The sequence below is a fragment of the Neocloeon triangulifer genome, unplaced genomic scaffold (assembly GCF_031216515.1).
Source record: "Neocloeon triangulifer isolate White Clay Creek 2 clone unplaced genomic scaffold, ASM3121651v1 ptg000017l, whole genome shotgun sequence".
NCBI classification, from domain to species: Eukaryota; Metazoa; Arthropoda; class Insecta; order Ephemeroptera; family Baetidae; genus Neocloeon; species Neocloeon triangulifer.
The window spans coordinates 134,824-147,768 of NW_026775559.1; the positions used below are offsets into that span (position 1 = coordinate 134,824).

Below are 12,945 nucleotides of genomic sequence, written 5' to 3' on the forward strand. Positions count from 1 at the left end.
TTACTCTAGAAAAAAATGAAGTGTTGAAGTTTAGTAACTATTACGGCACTCTTACTAGTGTTGAATAGTAATTTTTTTCCCTCCAAAACTTCAAAAGTCAAAATGATCTCATCTGCCACAATTTGGATTTTTTTTTTCATAGAGCCTGCTAATTGTGAAATAGTTGAGCGAAATTGGCTTAGAAAACTTGAGCAAGAAAAATCAAATATTTCTTCCTTGATTATTTTCAATACTTTTGAATTTGTAATGCTTTTGAAAATTTACTGTTTGAAATTATATTTTTTCTTTTTATCTGTCAATATTTAAAAATTGGTTTTTATCAAATTCATTAAATTCGGAAATTATAGTTCAAGATGTTGAACTTCCCCTCAACATTTTGTCAATGTGATTGCAAAATATAATTTTCTAATGGGCCCTCCTTGGTTATTATTTTTTAGCCTGTCGCTCTCAACAAAGGACGTGCGCGAGTTGGCGCCTTTTGTTGTGTCGATGTTCTCTTTATTCATTGCAATGTTTGTGCCAAGTCTGGCGTAGGGAAGAGCAAATCTGAATTGCCTCTCGCCGCAGCTCTCACTCAGTGTGTAATATTGACAATGAACAAATAAACAAGCGCAGTCAAATAATAACAACAAGTCGTGAAATGTGTCAGCAAGTTGATCTGTTGCTTGATTACTCACGCATCCGTTCACCCCCCACAACAACTCCTTTCTTCTCCGTAACTAAATATGACGCGAATAAAATTCACAGCCTCGCGAGGAAGGCCATAAATTTCTGATGCCGGGCCATTTTACCGCTATCATGTCCATTGGCCATAGAAGTTTTCAATAAAGTTGTGCAAGAAAGAAGTGCCCAAGCGTATATTTCTTGCCAGCCTTGGCTGAGAGCCATTTGTAAAATATTCAAGCCGTCGACGTTTTTGCATTTTGCCTACAAAACTCATTTTTCCTCGGCGTCCTGCTCGCGCCACAGGACGTTTATTGACATTTTTCTTAGACGCTTGGCCTCTTCTCTCGTCCTGGACGCAGCCTCGGCCAAAACTTTCAGCCTTTCAAAAGGATAAACTCATTTTGACGGAAACTTGACACTAAAAATCTTGATTTTAAATTTAATGAACCGATTCCAATTTAACAAAAGGTAAGGAATCGGTATTTTGATTTTAATTCACTTGAATTTTGAACATAAATATTTAGCAAACGATGGAAAAATAGAAATGAAGAGATCGGGCTTTTCCTCGTTGCAGAAAAATTGCAGAAAAAAAAGATGGAAAAATATTTACTTGAAGCAAATGAGTTAGTGTAATTTTTTTAATAGCAGATAAAAAAATTATATGTATAATGTTCAATATTAAATTGCAAGCCTACATTAATTTAATTTTTTAAATAATTTATTTACCATGTCTGATAAATTTAATGCGAAATTACAGTTAAGTATAGATTAAATAATTATTTACGCATCAACTGACTATCAATTTATTTACCAAAAACCTAATATTATCCTTTTTTCTCCAACTTTTGAAACGAATATGGCAGATGTATTCCCCACCAGCCATATCAATTTCAGGTCCACCCATGACTGATAATTTCGCCAATTGACACAGCCGCAGAGCTCGTAAAATATTTGCCCACACGCTACTAAAATTCGACCGGTGGTGTGAGTATCAAAATTTTACATTAGTATAATATTACCCGCAGCAAAAATTGACCAGAAACAACGCTTTTGCCGGTTTTTGCCAAATGAACATTGGAAATTCTAGGGTGGATGTTAAGCCAGCCTCTCTTTGAACCCTTTTGCTCCTAATCTCCCCAGCTTGAAATGTGCGGCGGCTTAATTTTTACTAATTTTCGCTTTGCTAATTCGAGCTCCTTTTGAAGTTGGCGAATTCGTGGCGCTGCTATTGGCCCACTCGTCACCTGCTGGCAGCATTTTTTTCTCATTTAAACGAGGCGCAAATGCAAAAAGCGATTCTTCACAAGGCGTTTTTAATAAAGTCTGGTGCGAGACGCGGCTCGATGATGAATAGGGGCCCTCGAGGCAATGAAAATAAAACGCGCGCGCGTTACAACTTCTTGTTGCGCCGCGCTAATAAGACACGGGGATAAATTCATTCCGTCTGCTAAGTGGCTCTTGAATCAATTTGCAGCCTAATTGCCTGTGTTTCTCGCCGAGACCCTTTCCTTTCCTCTCTTCTTCTTTCTTTTTCTTTCTTCGTTTGAAATCTGCAGCTGCTTAAATTAATGGCAATTTGCTCGGCTGCGGCGCGCAACTTTGCTCTCGCAGTTACGCGCGAGAAAACCACCTCCTAATGGCCAGGTCGTTTGTCTTGCGATAGCCATTCCTTCTCTGCTCTCCTATTTTTCCTTATCCGCTTCTTCCAGCCAATGTACTCGGCCAGGCCAAACACAATTAGTCTCTGGCGCAAAACATCGCCTGCCTCTTGTCATCAACCAGCAGAGAGAGAGGGCGCGCTTCCCTCACATGGGGTTGAACAAATCAAAAAGCTATATCGCTCCGACAGTAACTGCGTTGGAGAATATTAAATAAAAAGTGTCATATTGCCAGTTATTTCATGAATTTCCTAATTGGCTTCTAAACAATTCTGAAAAGACAAATTAGTTATTTTTCTAATAAGTATCTAATATATTTTTGTAATAATGTTCAGTTAAAACGATGACGATAGCTGAGAAAACTTTGAAATACTCATGAACATTCCAAATTCAGCAAAAACTTGTAGTAAAAATGTAAACATTTATAATTTGAACAGCTGGAAATAAAATAAAACGTTGAGACTGAACAAAAGACTCGATCACTCTAAAGACTTAAGAGAGTAAATTGGTTTTAACCATTCTATTCTTCTTAAGACCACACGTAAGATAAATTAATTTTATTTTTTACTTCAAAAAATCAATTAACAAAGTCAATCTTATTGTTAGTAAATCAGTTAGAGCAACCTAAAGATCATTGAAAACATATTAAGCAACTTAAATAATTCAAAACCAAACAAGGAAAGATAAGTCATATTTAGATCCATTTTTTTTCCAATTCTATTTTTTCCATTTGGCTGGATTATATGGGCTTGAAATTTGAAGCCCTTTTGCCACCACCTTTACCAAGCAGAGACCTCCCTCTCTCGAAAGCACACGTACAAGTCAAAATCAGATTTAGGCTTTTTGTTGAGCTCGCACGTCGTGCCGGTTGCATAACTCAAAAATGGATCGCCTCCCTCTCACGTTGCAGGGCGGTTGTCTGCGTGTGTTTCCTCTTTTTCCTCCCTTTCCCGTTTTATAATTCATGTGCGGCGGGTGATAAATATTTTTGCCACTGTGACAATTCACACCTGCTCACCGCGCAATCATTGTCTTTCTTCCTCTTTCACTTCTTGCGGTGCAACTTTTCTTCTTTCATTCTTTCTTTGGCTCGTCCTTTTTTTTCATCACCCGGAGATGACAGCGGCGTTGCCACTCGCTTTCGCGCTCGCTCGCTCTCTTCGTGTAACTTTTGCCGCGTGAAATATTCATGGCGCGCGCTTTGATATGTAACACGAAGAGACGCGTTAAATTGATTGAGCAGCGCTACATGAAAGCGGCGGCGCTGTCACCTTGCATGAGCCAGCGACTTATTTACCTGCAGCGCGTCTCTTTATTATCTCAAATTTAATTTCGCCACGCACGCCTTAAAGAGCGCTTAAGCTGCTTTCGCGGAAACATTTTTCAAAAAATGCTGGCTGGTGACGCACAATCCCCCTTAGAAAAAGTTGAGCGTGTGTGTGTTATGAGTTTTGAGTTCCTTTCACTCGGTGTTTTCACCTGTGAAAATAATCCTCTCGCAGCTTTTCCGCAGCACTGCTCTGAGTGTCATTATTGCTCTTGAAAGAGACTCCTAATTATTAAGTCCTGAAAATATCTTTCGGAAAATGAAGTTCAATCATTCAAATGAGCTCTGAATGCTCTGATTTTTAATATAAACGAAAAGGAAAGATTCAACAATGATTATAAATATTAATATAAAACAATGAAATTTAATTTAATTCAGTGATGAGCATACACACATAATGTATTCCTGCTGGCAAAATTACCATTAGATATTTGCTGTATATCCCACCATCTCAACGTAGAGCGAAACTTTTTATCTTAACATTTCTTATTTATTTGCATACCATTTTTCTTATTGAGATGGCACAAGGTTTTAACAATAATAAATTGACCTATTCGCTGTTGAGATCTAAATTTGATTTTGACATACTTTTCTCTATTTTCTTTGATACTTTGATATTCTTCTTTTCTGGTTTATTACTTTTTTTCTTTATTAATATTCATACAGTTTTAGGTCAAAATATGGAAACCTAAAATAAACTAAAAATATAATTTCTAAGAGCATTTAATAATCAAAATCTATGGAATTTATTCTAAATTGTTTGTATTTTTATTGCTTTTTGAGTGAGAGCCTATTGGGAAATAGAATATGTACTAGATTCTGAAATGGCACACAAAGATATTTATACAAACGAATATGCTGCTCTGCAGTTGTTTGTCTATTTTTTCTTTCCCTCTGTTTTGGATGCCGAGACGGCAATCAATGCCCAGTTTTCGCGCCAGTGCTTTAGTCAGACGTGCAGAAAGAGGCCAGGGGTCCGTTTTTTCCAGGGTGTCTCTGCTGCGAATTTTCGCACTGGCCACATAAAAGGGCGTCCTATAGTTGCCGTCGTCGCTATCTAAAAATTCACTGCATGCCTCATTGTCTGCAGATAGATAGCGGAGGAAAGTGGTGTTGCGCGCTGATCAAAGGGGCTGCCGAGCAAAACACCACGTTCACTTTTGACATTTCCACCTCATTTGGCAGGACAGAGAGCCAAACTGCCTGCGTCGGGGAGATGTGCCAGCCAAATTGACTGTAATGGAAAAATAAAGGCCTTGGTGGTGCTCTGTCTCCACTTTTTATTTCATTGCGATCGCGCTTTCGCTCCGGCTTTGGCAAAGACAATTTCAATATTACCCGAAGGAAAAATTTATTCAATAATCGAGAAGCGAACGAAAAAATTCATTGTTGAGAAAGCACTCGAGTGTACCTGTTGAGATCAGTCGCTGTTTGTGTAGAGCCCAGATTTTCTCCCAGGTTTCAGTTTAAATGTGAACACACAGCAGACCGAAGTGGAGTTTCCAGCTTGTTTTCCACGTTTTGACTCTGCTTGTTTGAAATACGGATATCCATGGCACAACTAAGGGGCGCGAGTTTTTGTTAATGCATATGCTCAAAGGGCATAAGCCTGCTAATTAGGAGATAAAACAGAATGCGCACGACTCAGCACTGCAATCACCATATCAAAAGCTGACTGACGGAGATATGCGCACGAAATATTTGCCCTCTCTTTTGCACAGCGCGAAGAGAGAGCAGCCTGATAATTGCCGCTGTCGCGCTACAGATTAAAAAGGGAACAAGTGCAAAGCATGTGTGCACATGGTACATACGCATGCCTCTTGCAGTGGCTAACGGAAAATGCCGATATTTTAATTATATAATACATTCTTATACACATCAATAATTAAACGTGCGTGTGTACTAAGTGTTTTTAAATTAAGATACTTCTGAGGTGTTAAAAAATTTTTGAAGTGCAGAGTGCTAAAAAGTATAATAAATTATCTAGCATTTGGTATCGATGAAATACATACGGAATCAATTCAGAGTATTCATTGGCATTATTTTTATTGATTTAAAATAATTTCGACTGGTGTGTGTTTAGAAATTTTACCACATCAGCCGAGTTTTTAGAAATTTCACCACATCAGCCGAGTGTTTCAATTTTACTATTAATTAAAATAAAATTAAAAATAAAATACTATTTTTGATATTATATCAATATTGTTATAATTACGAAAATATTGATATAAAAATGCACCAATGGTATGTTATCGCAAAGTCATTTAATTTCTCTACATCATCTGTCATAACTCTCTATTTCTTTATTTTTTTTTACAATTTGTTAAGCGGTCTTTGACCTTTGCATAAAAAGCTTGCACAACTGCGCCACTCATTAAATTAAATAAATTTCACAAAACAGGGCACGCTTTTAGCTCACAGCAGCAACTAGAGAGTTAACTTTGGCTTTGCGCGTTATACTTGCGATTAAAGTTGTTACAAAACATACAAAACAGAAAATAGACAAAGTGGAAATGGAGCCGAGGCAGAACGCTGGTTTTGCGGCTTTCGAAAATGAGCTAGGTGGAGAGAAGAAGAACAAGTGATTTGGCGCAGAGCACTCATTGTACTGCACAAACGGGCGATATGTATGTGTGTAAAAGAGGGGCGCACATCATTTGCATGCGCACAATAAGTTTAATGTGATTAACGCTTGAATAATCACGGCTTTAGAAACGCTGCAGCTCTGTTTGATTGTTGTTGTCCTTTGGAGGCGTTCGTTCCACAAGGTGGTGTGCGTGTAACGAGGTCGGCTCTAATTATCGCCCAGAGAGCATAAGCAGATTACGCCAATTACTTATACATCTACAATGGTAATTGGCTTCCTGATCTGCGTCCCACTTGAAAGCAGCACAACGAGGAAGAAGCTGTTTGCAAAAGTGGCAACGCCACTTTTTCTTACTTACGGGGACGTGCTACGATAAGAGGGCAAGAAAAGGCTTGAGTTATGCTTTTATACTGGAAAGAGAAAGAATTTAGTAGGGAAAGACCCTTATAAAATAAATAAAACTGTATACATACAATTTGATAAAATATCTGAAGAAAACAAAATGTTACGCAAACTCAAATAAGCGCATTATTGCTTCTTACTTGGGCTCAAAATTCACAACAGGCACTTGGAAAAAACAGCAAGCTAAGAAATTTTATTTAATTTTTCTTCTACGTTTTTTATTTGCCAGAAATGCAAAAAGTGGTGAAATAATAATCAGTTTCCAAAACGTAATTTAATTTTTCAAATTATGTTTTGGAAAATTTAATACTTCTTTTCTTTTGCAGTTAATGCGGTTCAGTAATAATATTGAGCCAAAATTAATACCAAATTAAAAAGCTCACAAATTTAAAAAAAAAAATAAGTATATCAAGAATTATTTGTAATTGCTTATTTATTAATTTATAGTTTCTTATGAAAAGTGATTTGAAAATTTAATATGCATCAGATCATTTAAAACTTTCATCTCGTACAGTTCACATTAGCTTGATATAAATTGGAAGGCCAAACTTTTGTTTTGTCTTAATTGTAAGATGTAACGTGGCCTAATGCAATTTTTATTAATTTTATTGAGGCTAATTTTGAGAGTAAAATATTTTACCGTAAGGAGGTGTGATTATTTAACAACTTTGATTTTTGTTTTATATAACATGAATTTATGCACATCGTGGTGTTCAATAATCATTTCATTAATTAAAAAAAAAAAAAAAAAAATCATATAAGAAGGCATATTGAAGTTCAAGACCGTAGTTTTTCCAAATCAATCAATTTTTCTAATTATTTCCTCCTTATGTTTCAGTGTCCAACTTCCAAGGCGAGTTTCTGAAGCTGTCGAAGGTGACCCGGTCAGAGATGGGCGCCTACCTGTGCATCGCCTCAAACGGGATTCCACCCTCGGTCAGCAAACGGATCATGGTTAACGTGCACTGTGAGTGACGCACTTCATTTGATAGTCATTAATCAGCGACGCGACTGACCTCTTAAATTAATGGCGTCAATAATTGATACGAAACAAAGGGGGCCACTAATTAGGACGCACCATCAATCTCGTCGCCGGAGAGGGAACGCGATTAATCATATCCGCGAGCAAGCGAGAGAGCGTGTGTTGTTTTTTCAAAGTCTGCGGGCCGCATTATGGCGATGGTCAGCCCGCTGTGTGATGATTCATTGAGTGTCAACCGCACTCTCTCTCTCTCATCGCCATTGATTTTTTCCGCGCTAATCAACTGAAAAGCATCCCAAATTTAATAACAGTGCCATTAGCTGCGCCACTCGACATTTGAATGATCGGCTGCTGATCAATATTACCGGCGCCTTTCATGCTTATATTACAAAGGCTGGCGCAAAAAAGAGGCCTTTGTTTGATAAATTTAAAATTAATATTGAATTTGTTTACAACAGAGTTTTGAAATTCAATTAATGAAATAATTATTTTGTTCATTATTACAGTAAGTCTGCTTCCAAACGTTAATCATGAATCATACATATTTTGCACTTTTTTTTTAACTAAACGATTCTCAAGCATTTCAGGCAAATTAAAAAAAAAAGATTTTATTGTTGCAATCTTGCAATTAACTATACAATTCAATTTTTGGTTTAATTTTATTTTTAATTATTTATCATTTTAGATTATTTTTCAATTGTTGACCTCATTACAAGTTATATTCAATTGTCAAATTTATGATTAATTTTTCCAATAATAAAGCTTTTTTAAAGATTTTCACTAAATTTAAATTAAATAATAGAAAAAATTTAATTGTAGTTTGTACGCATTGTTTGCTCTCACTCTTTTTAAAAATAAATAGCAAATTAAATCCTTTGTTCGTCATCTCTAAACATTCAGCAGTTATTTTCTCAATTAACTTTTTATATTCCAATAATAGATGACAAATCTATGATGGCAAATTATACACATCTAGTGATAAATTTTAACAATAAATTCATAGCGCAATTTATGAATTCGAAAATGCCAGAGCCAATACTTATTATGGCTTATCGGGTCATTCGCTCCTATTATATCCTTTTATTTTATTTTTGATTTGCACTCGCGATGAATGCGGATGAATTTAATGTTGACCGCGCTCTTTTGTGTGCAGCACTCATCTCGTTGACAGCCAATTTAGTTGTGTGCGGCCCGTCCGTGTTTTTATTGCCTTCTGTCTCTCTCGTCCGTCCATACCTGCACGAGAGCGATTATTGAATAGCCCGTGCGCCGATATTATAATTGCCTTAACCATCAGTGTTGGACGGACGTTTTGCCAATCGCTGTTATTGGATCAGCCCGGTTGATTTCAATCTTTGCCTCTGCATTTGGCGCAGATAATAATCGATTTCACAACTCCCAACTGCCGGCGTGTTTTGTGCCCACGCGTGAACGTGCATCGATGAAAACGGCCGAAAATTGAAGCTCTCAACTGACAGTTCATTATTTTTGTCAATTATATCTATCCGATGCAATCTGAATTCTTTGATTTCAGCGCGACTGAATTTAAATTGACTTTTGCCAAAATGGTTTCGGTTGTCTTTTTTTGTAATTGAATCTCTCTTGTACGTGATTTTGCAGTTCACCCAGTCATTCAAGTTCCCAATCAACTAGTTGGTGCCCCACTAGGGACTGACGTAACTCTTGAATGCCAAGTCGAAGCTTCGCCACGTTCGATCAACTACTGGGTCCGAGACACAGGTATCAATCTGTTTTTTCTTTTACTACTCGAAAAATTAATATTAAATTTGATTAAAATGGTTTGATTATTTTGGCACGAATTAAAAATTAAAAACAAAAAAATTAATTTTCATTCTCAAGCTTAATGTTTGTCCTGCAGATGCAGATGCTAACAATAAAAAGCTAACTTTAAATCTCGTTTTTAAGATTGCAAAATGAATTTCAATCCATGATTAACTCCAAAAACTTATAAAGTTTTGACAGTTATTTATGAAATGACAAAAATTTGAATTATTACAACGTAGTAACTAAAATAGCGGTACAATATCAAATATCAGGATTTTTGCAAATTTTCTCTAAACCGTTATTATTATTATTATTATTGCTGTTTATTTAATAATAATAATAATAACGGTTTAGAGAAAATTTGCAAAAAACCTGATATTTGATATTGTACCGTTATTTTAGTTACAACTGGTGTATATTAAAAATCGCTCAATAAATGGTGGAAAAAAGATAGAAACAAAAAAACTAAGCTTGCGCGAAGTTAAATCATGTGTTGAGGCGTCTCCTGCACTTAATTTTAAAGCTTATTTTCTAGATTTTAGGGCGCTTCGAGCAATGCTCTGAGCTCTGACTGAATTCCCAATTTTTAATAAATTCAAAGATCTGCTGAATTAAAGTGCGAAGCAAAAAAAGTCAGCAGGCGCGAAGTTAAATCATGTGTTGAGGCGTCTCCTGCACTTAATTTTAAAGCTTATTTTCTAGATTTTAGGGCGCTTCAAGCAATGCTCTGAGCTCTGACTGAATTCTCAATTTTTAATAAATTCAAAGATCTGCTGAATTAAGGTGCGAAGCAAAAAAAGTCAGCTGGCGCGAAGTTAAATCATGTGTTGAGGCGTCTCCTGCACTTAATTTTAAAGCTTATTTTCTAGATTTTAGGGCGCTTCGAGCAATGCTCTGAGCTCTGACTGAATTCTCAATTTTTAATAAATTCAAAGATCTGCTGAATTAAAGTGCGAAACAAAAAAACTCAGCTTGCGCGAAGTTAAATCATGTGTTGAGGCGTCTCCTTCACTTAATTTTAAAGCTTATTTTCTAGATTTTAGGGCGCTTCGAGCAATGCTCTGAGCTCTGACTGAATTCCCAATTTTTAATAAATTCAAAGATCTGCTGAATTAAAGTGCGAAGCAAAAAAAGTCAGCAGGCGCGAAGTTAAATCATGTGTTGAGGCGTCTCCTGCACTTAATTTTAAAGCTTATTTTCTAGATTTTAGGGCGCTTCAAGCAATGCTCTGAGCTCTGACTGAATTCTCAATTTTTAATAAATTCAAAGATCTGCTGAATTAAAGTACGAAGCAAAAAAACTCAGCTTGCGCGAAGTTAAATCATGTGTTGAGGTGTCTCCTTCACTTAATTTTGAAGCTTATTTTCTAGATTTTAGGGCGCTTCGAGCAATGCTCTGAGCTCTGACTGAATTCCCAATTTTTAATAAATTCAAAGATCTGCTGAATTAAAGTGCGAAGCAAAAAAAGTCAGCAGGCGCGAAGTTAAATCATGTGTTGAGGCGTCTCCTGCACTTAATTTTAAAGCTTATTTTCTAGATTTTAGGGCGCTTCAAGCAATGCTCTGAGCTCTGACTGAATTCTCAATTTTTAATAAATTCAAAGATCTGCTGAATTAAGGTGCGAAGCAAAAAAAGTCAGCTGGCGCGAAGTTAAATCATGTGTTGAGGCGTCTCCTGCACTTAATTTTAAAGCTTATTTTCTAGATTTTAGGGCGCTTCGAGCAATGCTCTGAGCTCTGACTGAATTCTCAATTTTTAATAAATTCAAAGATCTGCTGAATTAAAGTGCGAAGCAAAAAAACTCAGCTTGCGCGAAGTTAAATCATGTGTTGAGGCGTCTCCTTCACTTAATTTTAAAGCTTATTTTCTAGATTTTAGGGCGCTTCGAGCAATGCTCTGAGCTCTGACTGAATTCTCAATTTTTAATAAATTCAAAGATCTGCTGAATTAAAGTGCGAAACAAAAAAACTCAGCTTGCGCGAAGTTAAATCATGTGTTGAAGCGTCTCCTTCACTTAATTTTAAAGCTTATTTTCTAGATTTTAGGGCGCTTCGAGCAATGCTATGAGCTCTGACTGAATTCTCAATTTTTAATAAATTCAAAGATCTGCTGAATTAAAGTGCGAAGCAAAAAAAGTCAGCTTGCGCGAAGTTAAATCATGTGTTGAAGCGTCTCCTGCACTTAATTTTAAAGCTTATTTTCTAGATTTTAGGGCGCTTCGAGCAATGCTCTGAGCTCTGACTGAATTCTCAATTTTTAATAAATTCAAAGATCTGCTGAATTAAGGTGCGAAGCAAAAAAAGTCAGCTGGCGCGAAGTTAAATCATGTGTTGAGGCGTCTCCTGCACTTAATTTTAAAGCTTATTTTCTAGATTTTAGGGCGCTTCGAGCAATGCTCTGAGCTCTGACTGAATTCTCAATTTTTAATAAATTCAAAGATCTGCTGAATTAAAGTGCGAAACAAAAAAACTCAGCTTGCGCGAAGTTAAATCATGTGTTGAGGCGTCTCCTTCACTTAATTTTAAAGCTTATTTTCTAGATTTTAGGGCGCTTCGAGCAATGCTCTGAGCTCTGACTGAATTCCCAATTTTTAATAAATTCAAAGATCTGCTGAATTAAAGTGCGAAGCAAAAAAAGTCAGCAGGCGCGAAGTTAAATCATGTGTTGAGGCGTCTCCTGCACTTAATTTTAAAGCTTATTTTCTAGATTTTAGGGCGCTTCAAGCAATGCTCTGAGCTCTGACTGAATTCTCAATTTTTAATAAATTCAAAGATCTGCTGAATTAAAGTACGAAGCAAAAAAACTCAGCTTGCGCGAAGTTAAATCATGTGTTGAGGTGTCTCCTTCACTTAATTTTGAAGCTTATTTTCTAGATTTTAGGGCGCTTCGAGCAATGCTCTGAGCTCTGACTGAATTCCCAATTTTTAATAAATTCAAAGATCTGCTGAATTAAAGTGCGAAGCAAAAAAAGTCAGCAGGCGCGAAGTTAAATCATGTGTTGAGGCGTCTCCTGCACTTAATTTTAAAGCTTATTTTCTAGATTTTAGGGCGCTTCAAGCAATGCTCTGAGCTCTGACTGAATTCTCAATTTTTAATAAATTCAAAGATCTGCTGAATTAAGGTGCGAAGCAAAAAAAGTCAGCTGGCGCGAAGTTAAATCATGTGTTGAGGCGTCTCCTGCACTTAATTTTAAAGCTTATTTTCTAGATTTTAGGGCGCTTCGAGCAATGCTCTGAGCTCTGACTGAATTCTCAATTTTTAATAAATTCAAAGATCTGCTGAATTAAAGTGCGAAGCAAAAAAACTCAGCTTGCGCGAAGTTAAATCATGTGTTGAGGCGTCTCCTTCACTTAATTTTAAAGCTTATTTTCTAGATTTTAGGGCGCTTCGAGCAATGCTCTGAGCTCTGACTGAATTCTCAATTTTTAATAAATTCAAAGATCTGCTGAATTAAAGTGCGAAGCAAAAAAAGTCAGCTGGCGCGAAGTTAAATCATGTGTTGAGGCGTCTCCTTCACTTAATTTTAAAGCTTATTTTC

General features: G+C 36.5%; 1 protein-coding gene across 5 annotated transcripts in view; it reads left to right on the plus strand.

The window, feature by feature from the left end:
* LOC132203717 (lachesin-like) overlaps positions 1-12,945 on the plus strand; it is a 123,825-nt gene that overhangs the window by 79,046 nt on the left and 31,834 nt on the right. For all 5 annotated transcript variants that reach the window (XM_059631680.1, XM_059631682.1, XM_059631684.1 and 2 more), the window contains 2 exons: positions 7,479-7,607; positions 9,243-9,362. In XM_059631680.1, the coding sequence (XP_059487663.1) occupies positions 7,479-7,607; positions 9,243-9,362 (249 nt within the window). The remainder of the gene's footprint in view (positions 1-7,478; positions 7,608-9,242; positions 9,363-12,945) is intronic.